General features: G+C 42.1%; 1 protein-coding gene across 3 annotated transcripts in view; it reads left to right on the forward strand.

Annotated features, from left to right (window-relative positions):
• The window catches only part of LOC116463234 (required for meiotic nuclear division protein 1 homolog), a 45,739-nt gene extending 34,920 nt beyond the window's left edge, over positions 1–10,819 (forward strand). Inside the window, exons 11-13 of one of the 3 annotated variants that reach the window (XR_004246615.2) lie at positions 4,052–4,162; positions 4,797–4,855; positions 9,856–9,939. Coding sequence is in view for 1 of the 3 variants with exons in the window: in XM_032146254.2 (XP_032002145.1) it covers positions 9,856–9,972; positions 10,423–10,455 (150 nt within the window). In the remaining 2 variants the exon portion in view is untranslated. Of the gene's footprint in view, positions 1–4,051; positions 4,163–4,796; positions 4,856–9,855; positions 9,973–10,422 lie in introns of those variants that run through there. The other 2 variants (XR_004246617.2, XM_032146254.2) reach the window with 2 other exon arrangements.
• Positions 10,820–21,750: the final 10,931 nt, after the last annotated feature.

Raw genomic sequence — 21,750 nt, forward strand, 5'->3', positions numbered from 1 at the left:
TGCAAGCTCTGCCTCCCGGGTTCACGCCATTCTCCTGCCTCAGCCTCCCGAGTAGCTGGGACTACAGGCACCTGCCACCACGCCCAGCTAATTTTTTTTTGTATTTTTAGTAGAGACGGGGTTTCACTGGGTTAGCCAGGATGGTCTTGATCTGTATGTGACTTTTTAACTGGCTTTTTTCACAGAGCATAATGCCCTCAACTTGGATCCATCCAAATTGTTGCTTGTATCAAAGTTCCTGTCTTCCTGTGGTTGCTGAAACATTTTTTTGGTATTTCATTTTGATGTTACTTTTTAGTATATCTTGTTGCATAGATATTTAGTAGTTGCTCTGGTTATTACATCATATGTATATAATTTATTACAATCTACTGATTTCAACATCTTGCAGATTAAATGAAGTATAGAATCTTTATTTCCCTAATGGATGATTGGATGCAGAAAAAAAAAAAAAAGAATCCTTATTTCTTTTATATTCCTTTACCCTTCCCTATTTATAATTTTCTTAACTATTCTTCTGCAGACATAGAAAACTTCATCAGATGTTATAATTTTTGCTTCAACCATCAAACATAATTTAGAAAACTAAGAAAAGTCTGTTGTATGTGCCCATGTTTTTATTCTTTCTGTTCTTTTTTCCTTCTGATCTTCTAAGATTTCTTTTACTGTTTTTTTTTTCAAGAACTTTATTTAGCCATTCTTTTAAGGTAAGTCTAGTGAGACAGATTCTCTTAGTTTGTCTTCATCTGAGAGTGTATTAATTTTCTCTTCATTCTTGAAGGATATTTTCCTAGAAATAGGATTCTACATAGACAGTTTGCTTTCAGCACCTGAAAAATGCCGTGCCACTTCCTTCTGACCTCCATAGTTTCTGATAGGAAATCTGCCATAATTCTATGACATGTACGTTTTATCTTTTATTATCATTTCACAAGGTCTTTGAGGCTCTGTTCACTTCTTTTCCAGTATATTTTGTCTCTGTTAAGATTGGGTAATGTCCTTTGTTTCATCTTCTAGTTGATTGATTCCTTCCTCTGTTACATTCATTCTGCTGCCCATCCTTGAGTTTTTTATTTCATTTATTGTATTTTTCAGTTCTAAAATTTCCATGTTTTTTTATTTGTATCTTCTGTTTCTTTGCAGAGACTTCCTGCTTTTTCGTTTGTTTCAAATGTGTTCAGAATTGCTTGTTGAATCATTTTTATGATGGTTGCTCTAACATCATCTAATAATACCTAACCTCAGATACCTCTTGATGTTAGCGTCTACTGATTGTCTTTTCGTATTCCCTCCAACTAATTTTAATACCTCCAGTTTCCCTCATTGCATCAAGTGTTCTGGCTTGATATACAAGGTCCTTCCTATTGTATCCCTTTTTCAATCATATTTCCTACCAATCCCACATTCACCTTCTTTCACATCAAAAATAAATGATTAGCCTGGGAAACACAATGAGACCTCATTTCTACTAACCTTTTTTTTAAAAAAATTAGCCAGGTATAATGGCATGTGCCTGTAGTCTCAGCTACCCTAGGAGGCTGAGGCAGGAGGATTGCTTTAGCCCAGGAGTTTGAGGCTGCAGTGAGCCACTACATCCCAGTCTAGGTGACAGAGTGAGACCCTGTTTCAAAAAAATAAAAATAAAAAATACATGATTTATAATTTCAAAAACCTACCATGGCTTATTGAATGCTATGTTCCACTTTAGTGTCTACTTTTTTTCCTCTAAGCTAGACACCGCCCCTTGCAAAACCACATCAAAGGTATCTGCAGTTGTCACTGATCTTGGTACCACCTATTCCTCTGTAGATGTCTTCCAGCACAGGACAGTAGAGATCATCACCACTGGTCAGGGCAAGAAAACCAAGCTATGTTGCTTTTAGCTGACACAGCAAGTTTGATTAGTGATGGTTTAGGAATCAAATTCAGTGGACTCCATCAACACAGTTTTAGATACCAAAGGTGTAATTAGACACCGATTTGACAATCCAACTGTCTGGTCAAACATGAAAAGCACTGGACTTTCCTGGTTGTCAACTGTGCACACAGGCTGAAGATCCAGAGGAGGTAAGGGAGGAATACTAAAAGCTTTATACAGATGAGGTATTTCCTGTGGTTGTGTTAGCTATTGCTGTGTAACAAATTACCCCAAAACTTGGTGGACTGAAACACCACTTACTGGCTGGGCATGGTGGCTCACGCCTGTTACCCCAACACTTTGGTAGGCCAAGGCAGGCAGATCACATGAGGCCAGTTCAAGACCAGCCTGGCCAACATGGTGAAACCCCGTAAATTAGTCGGGCATGGTGGCGTGCACCTGTAGTCCCAAGTAGCTGACTCTGGAGGCTGAGGCACGAGAATCACTTGAACCCGGGAGGCAGAGGTTGCAGTGAGCTGAGATTGCACCACTGCACTCCAGCCTGGGTGACAGAGTGAGACTTTGTCTCAAAAAATAAAAATAAAAAAGAAACACCACTTACTATTTCAGTTTTTGTGGGTCAGGAATCAGTGCAGCTTAGCTGGGTCCTCTGATTCTATGTTTCTCACAAGGCTGCAGTCATCTCAGAGATTCACTTCCTAGTTCACTCGTGGTTATCGGCTGGATTTGGTTCCTCTCAGGCTATTAAATTGAGGCCTCAGTTCCTCATAAGCTGTTGTCCAGAGGCTTCTCCGTAGAGCATCTCACAACATGGCAGCGTGCTGCATCAGAATGAACAAGTAGGGGAGTGATATGGTTTAGATCTGTATCCCTGCCCAAATCTTGTGTCGAATTGTAATGCCCCGTGTTGGAGGTGGGTCCTGGTGGGGGTGATTGAATCATCAGGGTAGATTTCTCATGAGTGGTTTAGCACCATCCCCTTGGTGCTGTTCTTGTGATAGTGAGTTCTTGCGAGGTTGTTTAAAAGTGTGTAGCACCTGCATCTCCCCTTGCTCGCTGTCTTTCATTTCTGCCATGTAAGGTACCTGCTCTCCCTTCACCTTCCACCATGATTGTAAGTTTCTGGAGGCTTCCCCAGAAACCAAGCACATGCCAGCATCATGCTTCCTGTAGAATAGTGCAGAACCATGAGCCAATTAGGCCTCTTTTCTTTATAAATTACCCAGTCTCAGGTATTTCTTTATAGCAATGAGAGAATGGACTAATACAGAGAGCAAGAGAGACTGTCAGGAGAGAATGCTAGTAAAACAGAAGTCACAGTCTTTTGCAACCTAATCACAGAAGTGATTTTTGCTGCTCTCTTTGTTAAAAACAAGTTAGGGCCAGGTGCAGTGGCTCATGCTTATAATCCTAGCCCTTTGGGAGGCTGAGATGGGAGGGTCACTTGAGGCCAGGAGTTCAAGACCAGCCTGGTCAACATAGTGATACCCCCATCTCTTAAAAAAAAAAAAAAAATTAAAAAGCAAGTTATGGCCAGGTGTGGTGGCTCACACCTGTAATCCCAGCACTTTGGGAGGCCGAGGTGGGTGGATCACCTGAGGTCAGGAGTTCAAGGCCAGCGTGGCTAACATGGTGAAACCCTGTCTCTACTAAAAATACAAAAACTAGCTGGGCATGGTGGCGGACACCTATAATCCCAGCCACTTAGGAGGCTGAGGCAGGCAAATCGCTTGAACCTAAGGGGGCAGAGGTTGCAGTGAGCCAAGATCAGCCTGGATGAAACAGCAAAACTTCGTCTCAAAAAAAAAGGCAAGTTATTAGACTGAGCCTACGCTCGAGGGTAGGGGATGACACAAAGGTGAACACCAGGAGGTGGGGAGTCTTTGGGTGGTATCTTAGAAATCTGCCTACCACAGTGGTTTTGAAAAAGATGGAGAAAATCCTAGAAACCTACTTTATGACCCCTGACCCACATGATCCTCATACTGCCAGTTACTTTAATGGTTGCCAGCTTCAGGCCATCAAAGATGGTGGAACCATTACTGATCTCATTGTGTTCTGAATTGTCAGCAAGCCAAATGCTGCTGCTCTCGGCTTGGACGAGAACATTAATGCCAAAATTAATTATCTGATCTTTGACCTGGGTGGCATTTTTTATCTGTCCATCCTCAGTATTCAAGATGGAATTACTGAAGTCAAGTCTACAACTGAGGATACCCACCTGAGTGAAGAATACCTTGACAACTAAATGGTCAGCTGTTTCATGGCTGAGATCAACTGCAGGTATAGAAAGGACACCCGCTGAGAACAAGCAGGCTGCCCAAGCCCCTTCTGCCTCTACTGAATGTACTCTTCATTCTGGTATCGAGGCCAATTTGAGATTGAGTCCCTCCATGAAGCGGTTCACATCTATACCTCTGTGCACATGAGCAGCTGGAAGAATTAAAAGCCACCCCAGTCCCTGGCACCCTACACCCGTGGAGAAAGCCATAAGCAATGTCACCCAGACATATCACCAGTCCTTCACGGGTGGCTCTATCTATATCCCCAAGATTTAAAATCTCCTATAGGGCCGGGCGGGCGTGGTGGCTAACACCTGTAATCCCAGCACTTTGGGAGGCCAAGGTGGGAGGATCACTTGAGGCCAGGAGTTCAAGACCAGCCTGGCCAATGTGGTGAAACCTGTCTCTATTAAAAATACAAAAATTAGCCAGGCATGGTGGTGCATGCCTGTGATCCCAGGTGCATGAGGGGCTGAGGCACAAGAATCACTTGAACTTGGGAGGCAAAGGTTCCGATGAGCTGAGATTGCACCACTGCACTCCAGCCTGGGTGACAGAGTGAGACTTATCTCCCAAAAAATAATAAATAAGATAAAGTCTCCTACAGGAAGAACTAGAACTGAATTTATTTACAGGCAGCATGATCTTGTATGTAGAAGACCTGAAAGAATCTACAAAGAAGCTACCAGAATAAGTGAGTTTATCAAGGTTTCAACATCAATGTGTAAAAACGGTTATCTTTTGTTATACTGCAAATACACAATTGGAAAATGAAATTTAAAAAATACTGTTTATAGTTAGCACCCAAAACTTGAATTACTCAGGTTTGAATTGAGTGATTCAACTATTCCAGAATAATATTAATCAACTGGAGTAATCTGAGCAAGTAATTGTTCTTTATTTCATTCCCCAGTCTCACTGTGGGACATCTTTTTTGGTGTTAAGTCTTCTGCATGAGTTATGAAGCATACCTAAAAGGTCTCAAACTACATTTCTCAGAGAGTTTTCTCAGCATCCTGAAGGCAGTTCAGACTCGTTGGATTATGTCAAGTTTAGAGTTCACCCTGCCTTAGGCTCAGCATAGTGCTGGCATTATACATAATACAAAAAATAAGAATTGGTCCTGCCCTTCAGTCAGCTTTACAATCTTCTAAGAAAACAGATGGAACAGGCCGGGCGCGGTGGCTGACGCCTGTAATCCCAGCACTTTGGGAGGCCGAGGAGGGCGGATCACGAGGTCAGGAGATCCAGACTATCATGGCTAACATGGTGAGACCCCGTCTCTACTAAAAATACAAAAAAACTAGCCAGGTGTGGTGGCAGGCATCTGTAGTCCCAGCTACTCGGGAGGCTGAGGCAGGAGAATGGTGTGAACCTGGGAGGCAGAGCTTGCAGTGAGCCGAGATTGTGCCACTGCAGTCCAGCCTGGGTGACAGAGCAAGACTCCGCCTCAAAAAAAAAAAAAAAAAAACAGATGGAACAAAGAGTGGTGGGGTTTTTTTTTCCCCCCTCAAAAAGTAGAAGAAAGGGTCTTGAGAAAATAGGGGTGAGTAGGCATAAGACATGCTAAAAAGTTGAGTACAGAGGTCCAGATGCAGAGAGCAGTTAACACGGTGTCATGGGACAGAAACTAGTTGGCAGTGGATCCCTCGCTCCATTTTCTCACGTCAGTATCCCCTGAAGTCCTGTCATTGAGGCTTCTGTCCCCATGCCACCTACTCCGTGAACACTTGTTTGTTGTCATGACTTCTAATCCCACCTTTTCCTGGTGATTTTCAAATATCTCTCTCATCCCAGTCTCGTCTGCCTTCCAGACTTTTCCAGTTGCCCCTCAATCTCACAGATTTTCCTCATTTACGTATCTCATCGCATCCTTTTAAAAATTGTGTGTACCATTTTCCACTAGAATGTAAGCCCCATGAGATCGGAGACCATGATTATTTTCTTGCCTGTTCTTGGCAAAGGCCTCACATACAGTATGTCCTCAAAAAATATTTGTAGAATTAGTCAATGATTAAGATTTCAAAATGAAACTTTTGAAATTCCCACCCACCCCAGAAAATGGTAAACCTTTTCAGTTCTCTGTTTCAGCTCATGGGAGGACCTTCTAGCCTCACCTATCTAGTCATTCAACCAGAAACTTAAAAGTCATCTGGGTGTCCTTTTTCTCCTTCACCCTCCATATCCAGTCAAACAATCTTTTTATTTCCCTCTAAGTATCATGGATTCATTAGCAAACATTTATTGAAAGCTGTGATAGGCCCTGGGCTGGTGAAACAGGGGAATACCACACTGACCCGTCTTCAAGCCCCCAACTATTAATGTTCATCCACACAGCCCCTCATCTTCCTTTCCCACCTGGACTTGTCTGATTCCTTCTTCTCTCTCTGTCTCCAGACTGGACCTTTTTCCAGTCTCTCTGCACCCTTTGGCTGCAAGACAGAGACATGGGTCTATTTCACCATTCTGTCTCCTCTGCCCAGCACAGTACAGTAAATGTTAAAACAAGTACTTCCAGATTGAACAAAGGCCTCCCCATTACCTGCAGAATGAAGTTCAGATATTCTAGCATGACATGCTACTTTCCTATTGCTGCTTAACCTAGTGGCTTAACAGAAATTTATCATCTTACTGTTCTGTAGGTCAGAAGTCTGGCATGGCCTAAAGTTAAGATGTTGATTCCTCTTTGGAGACTGCGAGTGGAATCCATTTCCTCACCTTTTCCAGTGACTAGAGGCCACCCATATTCCTTGCTCATGGCCCCTTCCATCTAGCAAAGGCCAGTGGAATCCTCAGATTGTATCATTCTGAACTCTTCTGCCCCGCATTTCCACTTTTAAGGACCCTTGTGATTACATTGGGCTTACCCAGATAATCTAGGATTATCTCATCTTAAGGTCAGCTAATTAATAACTTTAATTTCTTATACAATCTTAATTCTCCTTTGCCATATTATATTCGCAGGTTCCAAGAATTAGGACATAAATATCTTTGGGGTGGGGGACATGGTTCTGCCTATACCATATGTAGTACACAGTACCTCTCACAATCTGGTACTAACTTTTTTTTTTTTCTGAGACGGAGTGCAATGCTGTGGTCTTGGCTCACTGCAACCGCCAACTCCCGGGTTCAAGTGATTCTCCTGCCTCAGCCTCCCAAATAGCTGAGATTACAGGTGCCCACCACCACACCCAGCTAATTTTCTATTTTTAGTACAGACGGGGTTTCGCTGTGTTGGCCAGGCTGCTCTTAAACTGACTTCAAGTGATCCACCTGCCTCGGCCTCCCAAAATGCTGAGATTACAGATGGGAGCCACCGCCCCCAGCTAACTTACCTTCTTAACCTCACTTCCAAGCACTTTCTTCTAGGTTGTCCACAATCTAGCTATGCTTGTCTGTATGCTGTTTCCTATGCTTGATATGCTCCGTTCATCCCCCCATAACCCCACCAGCATCCCACCTTTCTTCGTGTCCACTGCCTTTTAAAGCCTAATTCACATTGCCTACCTCTGTGAAGCCTCTCCTGGTTGTTTTTTCTTTGCTCCCTTAATCTGCATGCTCGACACATACATGCCTCTATACCTAAATAAATAGAAAGCATGCTGTGGTGGTAGGGACTCTTTTGTGTGTGTGTGACGGAGTGACGCTCTGTCGCCCAGGCTGGAGTGCAGTGGCGCAATCTTGGCTCACTGCAAGCTCTGCATCCCTGCCGGGTTCACACTATTCTCCTGCCTCAGCCTCCCGACTGGCTGGGACAACAGGGGCCGCCACCACGCCCAGATAATTTTTTTGTATTTTTAGTAGAGATGGGGTTTTGCCCTGTTAGCCAGGATGGTCTTGATCTCCTGACCTCGTGATCCTCCCGCCTCAGCCTCCCAAAGTGTTATGATTACAGGCATGAGCCACCACACTCAGCCATAATGCTTTCACATTTCAGTGTGTTGTCAGATGCTTGGGTTAATTGAGGTTCAAAGCTAAGTTGTTAGACTTAATAATAGGAGACTTTGGGACGTTTAGGAGAGTTGTGGTAATATAAACAAACTAAAGTTAAGGAATAAATTGGATGATGATGAGGTAGTGGAGGAAGAAAATGTTGCCTGTTTTTTGGCCCAAATTGAAAGAAAATGCAAGAGGCTGAATCAGTAGTCTGAAGAGAGAAGCAAGCTTAAGGATGAACATTAAAGACCAAGATCAAGCAGCCAATAGAAAGACATTAAGAAAGGGCAAGAGGAAAGGAAAAGGGGAAAGGAAGAGGGAAGAGGCATGCTCTACACACCTATACAGATTAGAAACTACAGGGTGACCATAACTCCTGGAAATAGGGGCAAATGGTGATGAGTGTGGTTCGGTGAGTTAGTCCTGTGGTTCCGTAAGGCAGTTTCTTTTTTTTTTTTGGAGACCGGATCTCACTTTGTCACCCAGGCTGGAGTGCAGTGGTGTGATCTTGGCTCACTGCAGCCTTGACCACCTGAGCTCAAGCAATCCTCCCACCTCATCCCCGCCAAGTAGCTGGGACTACAGGCACACACCACCATGCCTGGCTAATTTTTTGTAGAGACAGGGTTTCACTATGTTGCCCAGGCTGGTCTCCAACTCCTGAGCTCAAGTGCTCCTCCTGCCTCAGCCTCCCTAGGATTACAGGCATAAGCCACCGAGCCCAGCCCAGTAAGGCAGTTTAATGCTATGTGCAAAAATCGTTAACATGGTACAGTAACACATTCCAATCAACCCCCAAACACGTACCTGTGATTAACCTCTTAATGTTCACTGACCAAACCTGTAACTTCAGCATACCCCATGAGACAGTTTTAAAATTTTGCTTCCAGGATTTACAGTAGCAAGTGATATATAAAGATATTAAGTAGTATTTAACAGTTGTCACATCCAGGCCTGGCACAGTGGCTCACGCCTGTAATCCCAGCACTTTGGGAGGCCAAGGCAGGCGGATCACAAGGTCAGGAGATCGAGACCATCCTGGCTAACACGGTGAAACCCCATCTCTACTAAAAATACAAAAATTAGCCAGGCGTGGTGGCGGGCACCTGTAGTCCCAGCTATTCGGGAGGCTGAGGCAGAATGGCGTGAACCCAGGAGGCAGAGCTTGCAGTGAGCTGAGATCCGCCATTGCACTCCAGCCTGGGCAACAGAGCAAGACTCTGTCTCAAAAAAAAAAAAAAAAGGTGTCACATCCAAATTTTGAATTCAGGGACTTTATTCTTTGAACCCCCACAGCCAGCTTGTTTGGAGGCATCGGAATGCAGAACTGTTGCAGTTCAGTTGAAAGCAATGCCATCTAGTGGTGTGTGTGCAGCAGGTCAAATGTTAAGCGTAGATTTTCTAGTAGAAAGTAAATTATCTTTAGGTCTTGCTAAAAAACATTATGTTTCAAGTTTGCCTCTTTTAACTGCTAAACAAAGGGCAGCTACTAAAAACTAGGACTCAAAAACCTATTTTTAGTTCTTCCATCAGAATCTTACAAATAGAAGAGCTTCAGTATGCAAAGTATTTCTTGCAGTTAAATCTGTACATTACAAAATGTCTCTGGAGGGATTCACAAGAAACTGATAATGTTGCTGGCTGCCTTTGGGGAGAGGACTGAGGAGCAGGATTTTTCACTGTATAGCTACTGAATTTTTATGCGTATGACCGTATTAAATTGTTTAAATACATGTTACTAAAATTTTTCTTACACAGGTCATGAATGAAAAACTTCAGCACTGCATGGAACTAACAGATCTAATGCGGAATCACCTGAATGAGAAGAGGGCACTCCGCTTGGAGTGGATGATCGTCATCCTCATTACCATAGAGGTAAGATGGAAATGCTATGTACCATAATCAGTTACCATCTCTTCACAAATATAGAGGCTATGCTAATAAGATTGTTTGAGACAGAAAATTATTAGCAGGAAAGAGGCTGATTTTGTTGTCACTACTAACTCTACTTGAAAGTTTCAAATTACTATTTGCAAATGCATTAAAAGTAATTTTTGAAAAGGTTCCACTTTTTAAAATTTGAGAGTAGACCTCAAGGTTCTGCTTTTAAAGACAGCATTTGGAAAAGGTTCTAGCTGTGAATTTGTAATGTACATTTCAACATCAAATCAAGCACCCGTGCCTCCAATTCATCGGTTGCCACGTGAGAAAGGGCAAACATTTACCTTACTTCAGGAGCATCTCATTGATCACTATCTTGGAAGTCATTTTAGTTTGTACCCATAATTTGCCCATCATGAAATAATTCTCACTTTTTATTCTAAGGTAATGTTTGAGCTGGGACGAGTATTTTTCTGATCAAGTGATAACCAAAGTGTCACTGCAAGAGATATTCAAGTTCTACAATCAAAAATTAAATGTTCGGCCGGGCGCGGTGGCTCATGCCTGTAATCCCAGCACTTTTGGAGGCCAAGAAGGGTGGCTCATTTGAGGCCAGGAGCTCAAGACAAGCCTGGCCAACATGGTGAAACCCTGTCTCTACCAAAAATACAAAAATTAGCCAGGTGTGGCATACGCCTGTCATCTCAGCTACTTGGGAGGCTGAGGCAGATCTCTTGAACTTGGGAGGCGGAGGTTCCAGTGAGCTAAGATCACACCACTGTACTCCAGCCAGGGCGACAGTGAGACTGAGTCTCAAAAATAAAAAATAAATAAATGTTCACTACTGGGTGATCATTTAATAGGTGTTTTTTTAATCAAGAAATTTTCAGTCCCCAATATATTGTGTGAATAAAAATTATGTAGAATCTAGTGTTTGCATCTACATCACTGACAATTCAAAAGGAAAATATTTCAGTTAAGAACTTTGGAAAACCTTAGCATCTAGGAAATCTTGGCAAATCTTGGCAGATACTTCTTAGTCAAAGGACTTACTTACATTTTAGACACCACAACTTAACCTATCCCCAGGGAATCCCATCATGGCCCTGGCTAAGAGAATCATACAGGAACTCAAGTGTTGAAATCAATATATATAGGCTGGGCGCAGTGGCTCACGCCTGTAATCCCAACATTTTGGGAGGCCGAGGCGGGTGGATCACAAGGTCAGGAGATCGAGACCATCCTGTCTCTACTAAAAATACAAAAAATTAGCCGGGTGTGGTGGCAGGCGCCTGCAGTCCCAGCTACTCAGGAGGCTGAGGCAGAATGGCATGAACCCGGGAGGCGGAGTTTGCAGTGTGCTGAGATCAAGCCACTGCACTCCAGCCTGGGCATCAGAGCAAGACTCCGTCTCAAAAAAGAGAAATCAATACATACAATAACAAGACAGGCTTCTGGTGGCAGAAATGAAATCTTAAATACCTATTTTAGATGGCATGATTTGAGTATGGCTGTTCACTGGCACCTTTTATTAATACTTTGTCCTCTCACCAAGTTAGTCACAGTATTCTTCCCACAGATGTTTGTTTCAGACATATTTGGGGGAAATTTAAAAAATACCAAGCACAAAGAATCTCACATCTAAATATTTACCTCCTTGGGTTGACATTAAAAAAAAATCAAATCTTTATCTTCATTGCCTTACTTTTATGCATAACCCCTCATGCCCCACTATAGTCCGCACCTGTCAACATTTTTTCACACATATCCTTTCGTTTTGCAACTCGCTTAACTGCTACACAGTATTATACCAAGAGAATACATTCATCTGTACTAACTGATGGACATACTTATTTGCAGTTAACAGTGCTAGGATAAACATCTGATGTCTTCCAGCGAGAGTTCTTCAGTAGCTGTCTTCCATTTGAGGTACCTACCTGTATGCCAAGGGTACCCACAAAAACTCTCCAAGGAGCATATAGGCACGGATAGTCCAAGAATTGCTGTTTAGGATGTGCATGGTGGCTCATGCCTGTAATCCCAGCACTTTGGGAGGTCAGGGTGGGAGCACTGCTTGAGGCCAGCAACCCTGTCTCAAAATAACTTTAAAAATTGCTTTCTAGATCAAGTTCCTCCCGATTTTCATAAAATCAACATACCTGTTTGCACACCTGCAGTGTATCCTGTTCTTCCCATCTTCCCTTATCACACTTACACAAGTGGCGTCTCTCACCTATCCTCAATAATTTGGTCCACTATATTCAATAACCTTTAAATACATTAAACCTATTTGTCAACATTTTTGGGAAGCCACAAAAACAAAAAAGGACAACTTGGAAGATTGGTAAATGCAGCCTCCTTTAATTGAGGCCATTATGTTTTCTCCCATTTTTTTTAGGAGGTACAATTCCAGTAAAATTTTACTGCAAGTATCAATGTATGCAATTTGCTGTTTTGGTCAACTAATTAGTAGTAACAATGTGAAAATAGTCCAGAAAAAAACCATGAACATTTGATGCCTTATGGTTACAGCAAATCAAACATTTCAAGTTATATACAAAAATTTACAAGAAATGAAAGGATCATCAAAAGAGGTTCATAAACATTTATTAGCATAAAGTGTTGTAGAGGAAATGTAACACAAACATTTTCAAGAAGAAAAACTTGTATTTGCAGAGTTCACCTATGTTTACATGGATCATGGTGGACATCAGCTCAATACACTATTACAATGCACTAAATTACAAGGGCTTTCCTTAAAAGTGATAAAACAGCTTTATTTTAAAATACCAGTATTTACGATACACTGGCAATTACATCTTTTTCAACTAATTTTATGATTTAAAACTTCAAGTTATGAAAGTTTAAAGAATTGTTTTAGTTGTAACATAAGTACAAACTTTTATTTAGTTAATAAAGTAAAAACTTTATTAAGATTACCACCTCTCTAAGAACAAAATGACAAAGAAATTACACAGAGTATTTACAGCCTAAAGTAATTACATTCACCACTGGCTCCGAAAGTCCTCAAAGTGGTATCTAATTTCTATCACACATGAGAGCTCACTGATTAAGACCAATCTGGATTTGAATTCTTGTTTCACCACCAATTCTTGCTGTTATAACCTTGGGCGAATCACTGAACCTCTTGGGCCTCAGTTTCCTCATCTGTGGCGTAGGTTTAATTATTAAACTATCTCACAGGTTGCTGTAAGGATTAATGAAATATGTGTGAACAGGAGGGTTTAATTATTAACCTATCTCACAGGGTTACTGTGAGGATTAACTCCCAGATGAAATGGAGGCTAAATCAAATTCCCAGGATCCATCTTTGAATCTTTAAGAAATACCGTAACTGAAACTTACAGAATAGATGTTACTGAATCCTGCACTGGAACAGAATGGTTAACTTAAATATAGCAATATTTTCACTGTATAAAATAGGTTGGCTCCTCAGTGCAAGCCCAAAAAGACTTTTTTAAACTACACATTTTTGCATATACCAAACAGTGGTGGCCAACAGGTATTCTGGGGTGCCTTCTTGGATAACCATAGCAGTCAGATGCAGACTTTTTTTTTTAAACACATAAAATCAGTATCTTTCTAGTTTTACCATTTTAAAAATAAACTATACTTGCCTATTTTAAATTACTGTCCTGTCTACTATCTAAAGCAGGTCTTCCAAAGTATGGTCCTCAGACCAATTGCATCAGCAAATACTCAAGACTGTCCATTAATATTACTGACTCCTGAGTTCTACACCACACTAAATCAGAACGTCTGGGGCCAGAGCTAGGAAAATCTGTTTCTTCTAATTCTCCAGGAGACTCTTATGCTCCCTAAGCTCTGAGAAGCACTAACTTAGTCTATGTATTGGTTTACACTCAGGTTACACAGATTTTAAATAATTCATTAGCACTCTCTTGCTTACTAAGTACTAATCTCAAGTGACTCAGTTCTCCTCTCTTTCACCAACCCAATCTCCTCAGACCCTGCTCTATGCCTTTACAAAGTGCCTGTGTGTTGGAAGGTAATGTGGATGAATAGAGGGAATTTTTCCAAATCCAAATCTACTCTCACTTTCAGCTCTCTCCACTGGTTCTGAATTGCCATTTTAAAGGAAGGTTTAATGTCACCATTCTAAATTCCCTTCCCTCATGGATGGTTAAATGAAACAATTTTTTTTTTGAGACAGAGTCTCACACTTTCACCCAGGCTGGAGTGCAGTGGCGCGATCTCGGCTCACTGCAAGCTCCGCCTCCCAGGTTCACGCCATTCTCCTGCCTCAGCCTCCCAGCCGCCTGCCACCACGCTAATTTTTTGTATTTTTAGTAGAGACGGAGTTTCACCGTGTTAGCCAGGATGGTCTCGATCTCCTGACCTCATGATCTGCCCACCTCGGCCTCCCAAAGTGCTAGGACTACAGGCGTGAGCCACCGCGCCCAGGGTTTTTTTTTTTTTTTGAGACGGAGTCTCACTCTGTCGCCCAGGCTGGAGTGCAGTGGCGCGATGGCTCACTGCAACCTCCGCCTCCCGGGTTCAAGCGATTCTCCTGCCTCAGCCTCCCGAGCAGCTGGGATTACAGGTGCCCACCCCCATGCCCAGCTAATTTTTGGCATTTTTAGTAGAGGCGGGGTTTCACTATGTTGGCCAGGCTGGTCTCAACTCCTGAACTCAGGTGATCCACCACGCCCGGGCAACAAAATTTTTTAAAGACCACATTTTCACTTCCTCTGAACAGTATCAAACAAAATGTGGACTTTTAAACGTTTTAAAAACAAAACCTTTCCACATCCCCTAGACTGTTAAAATAATCTGGGAAGTATGCAGCATTGTAAAACTGACTCATATTCATTTTCTCATCCAATCCCACAATTACTTATTAGAAATTATGATGGGCTACTCTAAGATCTAAGACACAGTGGTAAAGATGACACATAGGGCCCCTGGCTTTCACGAAGCTTACATTCCAATGAAGACAGCAGGAAAACTAAGTAATCTGCTCATAGACAGATGCTCTATAAAGAAATCTAGGGCTGGGCGCGGTGGCTCATGCCTGTAATTCCAGCACTTTGGGAGGCAGAGGCGGGTGAATCACCTGAGGTCGAGAAATCGAGACCAGCCTGACCAACATGGAGAAACCCTGTCTCTACTAAAAATACAAAATTAGCCAGGCGTGCTGGCATGCGCCTGTAAACCCAGCTACTCAGGAGGCTGAGGGAGGAGAATCGCTTGAACCCAGGAGGCAGAGCTTGCGGAGCCGAGATGGTGCCACTGCACTCCAGCCTAGGCAACAAGAGTGAAAATCTGTTTCAAAAAAAAAAAAATCTACACAAGAGGTAGAGAGGTGATGTGAAAAAGTCAGGAAAATGGAACAGACTAGTTAAGGAACTTAAAATGTCCTTAAGATTTAGACATCACCAGTTGAATTTAAAAACTCAAAACAGGAGAGATTCTGGTTAAGTAGGAACTTGACTTTTAATCTAGCTTCTGCACACAAGGCTTGGGAAGTTGCTTACTCAACAATTTAACAAAAATTAATGATGTAATTCCAATCAAATCTAAACCTCTAGCCACAAAACCTTAAATTCAAGGTGCTGATCTTAATCTAAAAAACCTCATGTGGTTTGGGTTCTGGTTACCTTAGAGATTTGACTCTAAGCACCCAAAGGCAATTAAGATTAGATGAAATACTTGGCCGATGGTTCACTACTGAAACCTGATGAACTGGAATCCTCTGATTTTGTGTGTCTCTTTTCAGATAGGGTGACCAACCATTCTGGGGGGTTTTTTTTTTTTTTTTTTCAGACACAGTCTCACTCTGTCACCCAGGCTGGAGTGCAGTGGCACAATCTTGGCTCACTGCAAGCTCCACCTCCTGGGTTCAAGCGATTCTCTTGCCTCAGCCTCCCAAGCAGCTGGGATTACAGGCGTGCACCACCATGCCAGGCTATTTTTATTAGAGACGGGGTTTCACCATATTGGCCAGGCTGTTCTCAAACTCCTGACCTCGTGATCTGCCCACTTCAGCCTTCAGTGCTGGGATTACAGGCATGAGCTACAGCGCTTGGCCCCATTCTGGGTTCGACTGGGACCAAGGGGTTTCCTGGGAGCAGCCAGACTTTCACTGCTAATACTGGCAAAGTCCTGGGCAAACCAGGACTGGTCACACTATCTTCGGCCACATTTTAGAAACTGATATTTTAACAGCCACCTTTTTCAACTCTGGACTTTGCGGCAACTCTACAGAGCTTTAATGTGGATCAACTACTAAAAACAAGAACCTTCCCTAAAGAAAACCATGTTAATGTCACACACGGTTTTTACCAATCAGGTGGAAGTAGTAATTTTTCCCTATAAATTTTACCATTTATTGGCCGGGCGCGGTGGCTCACGCTTGTAATCCCAGCACTTTGGGAGGCTGAGGTGGGCGGATCACGAGGTCAGGAGATCGAGACCACGGTGAAACCCCGTCTCTACTAAAAATACAAAAAATTAGCCGGGCGTGGTGGCGGGCGCCTGTAGTCCCAGCTACTCGGAGAGGCTGAGGCAGGAGAATGGCATTAACCCGGGAGGCGGAGCTTGCAGTGAGCCGAGATTGCGCCACTGCACTCCAGCCTGGGCGACGGAGCGAGACTCCGTCTCAAAAAAAAAAAAAAAATTTACCATTTATTTTACTTTTAAACACAAAAATCCTGAGCCAAACACTACTTGAATAACTGTTAAGGAATTCAGATTCACGTTTAGGAAATAATGACTCAAAATTAAAATGTCTTTAAAGATCAGTTTTCAACAAATGATAGATGTAACAACTTGGACAAATCGCTCTCAACCCAATCTGGCTGGGTAAAGGAAGCTAGTGTGCAAAGGCAACATACTGTATAATTCCATTTATGTAACATCCTAGAAAAGGTAAAACTATAGTGATGGACAACAGATCGGTGACAGCCAGGGGTTACGGGTGGAAACAGCACAGGTCTATAAAGACAGCAAAATAAAGTGATAGACCTGGCCTATATTGTCATGTTGGTGATTACACAAATAAATACTACGTTAAAATTCACAGAACGATACACCAAAAAAAGGGCCACTTTTACTACATAATTCTAAGGTTTTTTTTTTAAATCAGTGATGATTTAAAAAATATACTGAATTTATCATTTACTGAGGTACTGTGCTACGCCCCCCCTCCTGTTTTGTTTCATATTCACCCAATGTTATGAGATAATCATTATTAACCCTATTTGAGGAAAAGGAAAACTTGAGGCTCAAAGGTTCACTAACATGCCCAAAGCCATACAGTGTGTAAGGGATGGACTATAATTCCAATCCAGATCTGATTCCAAAGGCTATATTCTCAACCACTACCAAACACTACACTCTCTCCCCTCTGTTCATAAATATCAACCACTCTGTCCCTCCCAATGACAATATCAGGAGGCTGTTGTTTCCTAATTCTATTCTGAACTCAATACACTATTGATAACGTGAAAATAGGGAGAAGCAAAACATGACTCTAGAGCAGTGATGTACAACTGAATTTTCTCCAATAGAAATGTTTTATATTATCTGTGCTGCCCAAATATGGTAGCCTCTAGCCACAGGTGGCTACTCAGCACACATGGCTAGTGTGACACTGAGTTGAACTGGACAGCACAGTTCTAGAAAAATAATGTGACAAGAATGTACATGTCACAGAAAGAATTTATTAAATTATGATGGTAACTCACCAACAATAAAAGGAAAATAATTCAAGGGAGATGTATAGTAAAGGAATGAAGCTAAAAAATGCACCACCGCCAAGGCACAAAACTAAGTCTATCCTTTTTTTTTTTTTTTGATACAGAGCCTCGCTCTGTCGCCAGGCTAGAGTGCAGTGGCAACATCTCGGCTCACTGCAACCCTCCAACTCCCTGGTTCAAGCGATTCTCCTGCCTCAGCCTCCTTAGTAGTTGGGATTACAGGCATGCACCACCACGCCCAGCTAATTTTTGTATTTTTAGTAGAGACGGGGTTTCACCATGTTGGCCAGGATGGTCTCGATCTCCTTACCTCAAGTGATCCACCCGCCTCGGCCTCCCAAAGTGCTGGGGTTACAGGCGTGAGCCACTGCGCTTGGCCACTAAGTCTATCTTCTGAACACCTGCTCACCGACCAAGATTCAGCTTAAATAGTTATCTACCTACCCACAGCACTCTGCACATCTGCGTATAGAATAAATTGTATACTAAATATCTGCGTTTTTCTCCCCCAGTGGACTGTGACCACCTGAAGAGCAGAGATAGGTATTCATATATGCACCAGCATCCAATGCCTATGTGCAGATGCTTTCTGCAACAATAAACACCTTTTTCACTCAGTTCGAGTGGGAAAATGATCATCCTAAATCCTTTATCATCTTAGATCCTTTAACTACAAATTCAACTCAATTCTGCAAGCAATTGAGTACCAGGAGTGTACATAAAAAGAAGTACCTGCCCTCAGGGAGCTTACAGTGAGAGTGAGGGATACAAGATACAGGTAGACAAATAACAAGCAAAAAGGGTAATCAAAATTAATTCTGTACAAACAGTACTTTAGGTCAGAACAGACACAGTCAGGAATCATAGTGGTAAGTGAAAACTGAAAAATGATTTAAGTAGCCATTATCCGGCCGGGCGCAGTGGCTCACGCCTGTAATCCTAGCACTTTGGGAGGCCAAGGCAGGTGGATCACCTGAGGTCAGGAGTTAGAGACCAGCCTGGCCAACATGGTGAAACCCCATCTCTACTAAAAATACAAAAATTAGCCAGGCGTGGTGGTACAGGCCTGTAATCCCAGCTACTCGGGAGGCTGAGGAAGGAGAAATCACTTGAACCCGGGAGGTGGAGGTTGCAGTGAGCCAAGATCGTGCCACTACACTCCAGCCTACGAGATGGGAGTAAGACTCCATCTCAAAAAAAAAAAAAAAGTAGCCATTATCCCATTCTGTGAAGCAAAGGTGTAAGATAACTTATTGTATCCCAACATATAATTCAGAAAAGCCTAATGGATTAAAAAAATTTTTAAGTCTTTAGAAATTTATCCTGCTTTCGCTCACTACCAACGTCATCCTATTCCTTGTATCACTAAGCTAAAACTAGTCTTAGAACAAAATCCTTCCAGATCCAAAATTTCTATGAAAATTTCACAGCATAAAGAAGTGTAGACTTCTTTACACTTAAATTCTCATCATCTTTAAGTCACAACATCCTTTTGGGTTCTCAAAATGTGCTAATTGGAATTAGTTTGCACAGTACATCTCATAGTGAGTATACAGGCAGCATCTGGAACAGTCTATTCAAAGTAGTTTGAATTCATTTAATAAGTACATTTTCTGTTTCCTCTAAAAATGAACAGGAGGGGTGCTAGTATGAGGAATCTAGACACCAAGCATTATCGGTATTTTAAAGTGTATTATAATATGGAGGTCTGCAAACTGGAAGACTGGCGAACAGTTCTACAGTGTAACTTCTTAATTTTCTCGTCTTTATCAGCTCACATGTTATTCATGACAAAGGTCAGAGAAAATTTGTGAGGTTTTCCTAGACTGAATGACCTTGGGCTGCTTAATTACTTAAATTCTTTGAGCCTGCTTCCTCAAATTGAAGACTGAGAAGGAAGTGTGACTAGATGCCCTCAGAGAAAAAAATTGACTTAATTAACTAAGATAATTACTTACAGGTTGACAGCATGGCTTTCGGTGCAATCCTAACTCGTCGTTAAAATGGAAAAACAGGCCAGGGCGGTGGCTCATGCCTGAAATCCCAGCACTCTGGGAGGCCGAGGCAGGTGGGTCACCTGAGGTCGAGAGTTCAAGACCAGCCTGGCCAATATAGTGAAACCCCCATCTCTACTAAAAATACAAAATTAGCCAGACGTGGTGGTGGGCACCTGTAATCCCAGCTACTAGGGAGGCTGAGGCAGGACAATCACTTGAACCCGGGAGGCAGAGGCTGCAGTGAGCTGAGGTGACGCCACTGCACTCCAGTCTGGGCGACAGAGCAAGACTCCATCTCTAAATAAATAAATAAATAAATAAAATATAAAGTGGAAAAACATATCAATGTGGCAGCTATTAAAATATGTCCATAATTCTTTGATACTCGTCCCTTGAGTTTGGGCTGGACTTAAGTGACTTTTTAATAGAATATGGCAGAAGTGATGGTGTGTGGCCTCCTCTCTGCTCTTGCTTGAATCACCTACTCTGGGAGTAGCTAGCCTTCACCATGATGTCAGGACACTCAAGCAGTGCAATAAAGAACTTCCACCATCAGCCATAGCTGACTTGCCAAATGAGAGCCACCTTGGAACCTCATGAAAAACCCTGACCCAGAACCACCTAACTAAGCTACTCCCAGATTCCTGACCCACAGAAACTACATGAGATAAACACAACTTTATTGCTTTAAACCACTAAGTTTTCGGTTAATTTGTAACAGCAAGAGAACACACCAGTATTTTTTAAATAGTGGGTCCTGACTTGTTAGTGGTTGAAAAAATCAATTTAAGGCAGCAATATCAACTTTAAAAAATGAAATAGAAGATAGCAGAGTACATCACTCTTAATACAAGTACTACTTTGTAAAAATTTTGTTTTACGTGTATGTGTATACTAGGTGCAATTTAAAATGTGTTTCTTACAACCACAGCTGAAAACATTAAAACCCACAAGTCTAACCAGTAGGTTTAAAACAAAAAGCTCCCTAAAGCATAGGGAGTTCCTTGAGGGACTCTGGTCTCAGTAACAACCAACTATAAAACAAGCATTTTCTATAAACTTTATGACCAAACCAACGAAATGTAAGACACTCTCACAATACATCTTTTCCTATGTATATGCTAAGCTTGATATACAACACACAGGGCATGGTTATCTGCCCTAGAGTTTAATGTCTAACATGTAAAAGTATGCCATTTTCCTAATTTAAGAAATTACTCAACAGGAGTTCCTTCATAAAATTAGTGAAAAGTGCTGCTTTGGACTCAAACCGCATTTATTTTTTCCTACTATTACTTTTTATCAATGTTAAAGGAAATTCCATCTTCAACCTAAGCGCGCGCGCGCACACACACACAATAGATCTAGTACTATTAAATTGTTTTCTGGGCTGGGCACAATGGCTCACACCTGTAATCCCAGCACTTTGGGAGGCCGAGGCGGGTGGATCACGAGGTCAGGAGATCGAGACCATCCTGGCTAACACTGCGAAACCCCGTCTCTATTTAAAAAAAAAAAAAAAAAATACAAAAAATTAGCCGGGTGTGGTGGCGGGCACCTGTAGTCCCAGCTACTCGGGAGGCTGAGGCATGAGAATCGCTTGAACCCAGGAGGTAGAGGTTGCAGTGAGCCGATATCGCGCCACTGCACTCCAGCCTGGGAGACAGAGCAACACTCCATCTCAAAAAAAAAAAAAAAAAAAAAATTTTTTTCTGCTCATTGTCCAAGTCTCACTGGAACTATCCTCCTTCAGAATACAAGCAAGTGCATATTTTTATGGTTGTGTCTCAGCAGAACACAAATCAAAACTTTCAGCAACACCAGACTCTGCAGAATATTCAATGTATAACTTCTGATGAATCCACTCAGATTGCTTGCACTGTGATTTTCTTTGAAGTAAAAAGTGTTTAAACTATTTTTGAATTCCTAATTTACCAGATTCTCAAATTACCAAAATAAATTGGCACATAATTAAACAGCGATTTAACTTTTTTTTTTTTCCTTTTTAGAGACTCTGTTGCCCAGACTAGGGT

This window comes from Hylobates moloch, unplaced genomic scaffold (assembly GCF_009828535.3).
Source record: "Hylobates moloch isolate HMO894 unplaced genomic scaffold, HMol_V3 SCAFFOLD_29, whole genome shotgun sequence".
NCBI classification, from domain to species: domain Eukaryota; kingdom Metazoa; phylum Chordata; class Mammalia; order Primates; family Hylobatidae; genus Hylobates; species Hylobates moloch.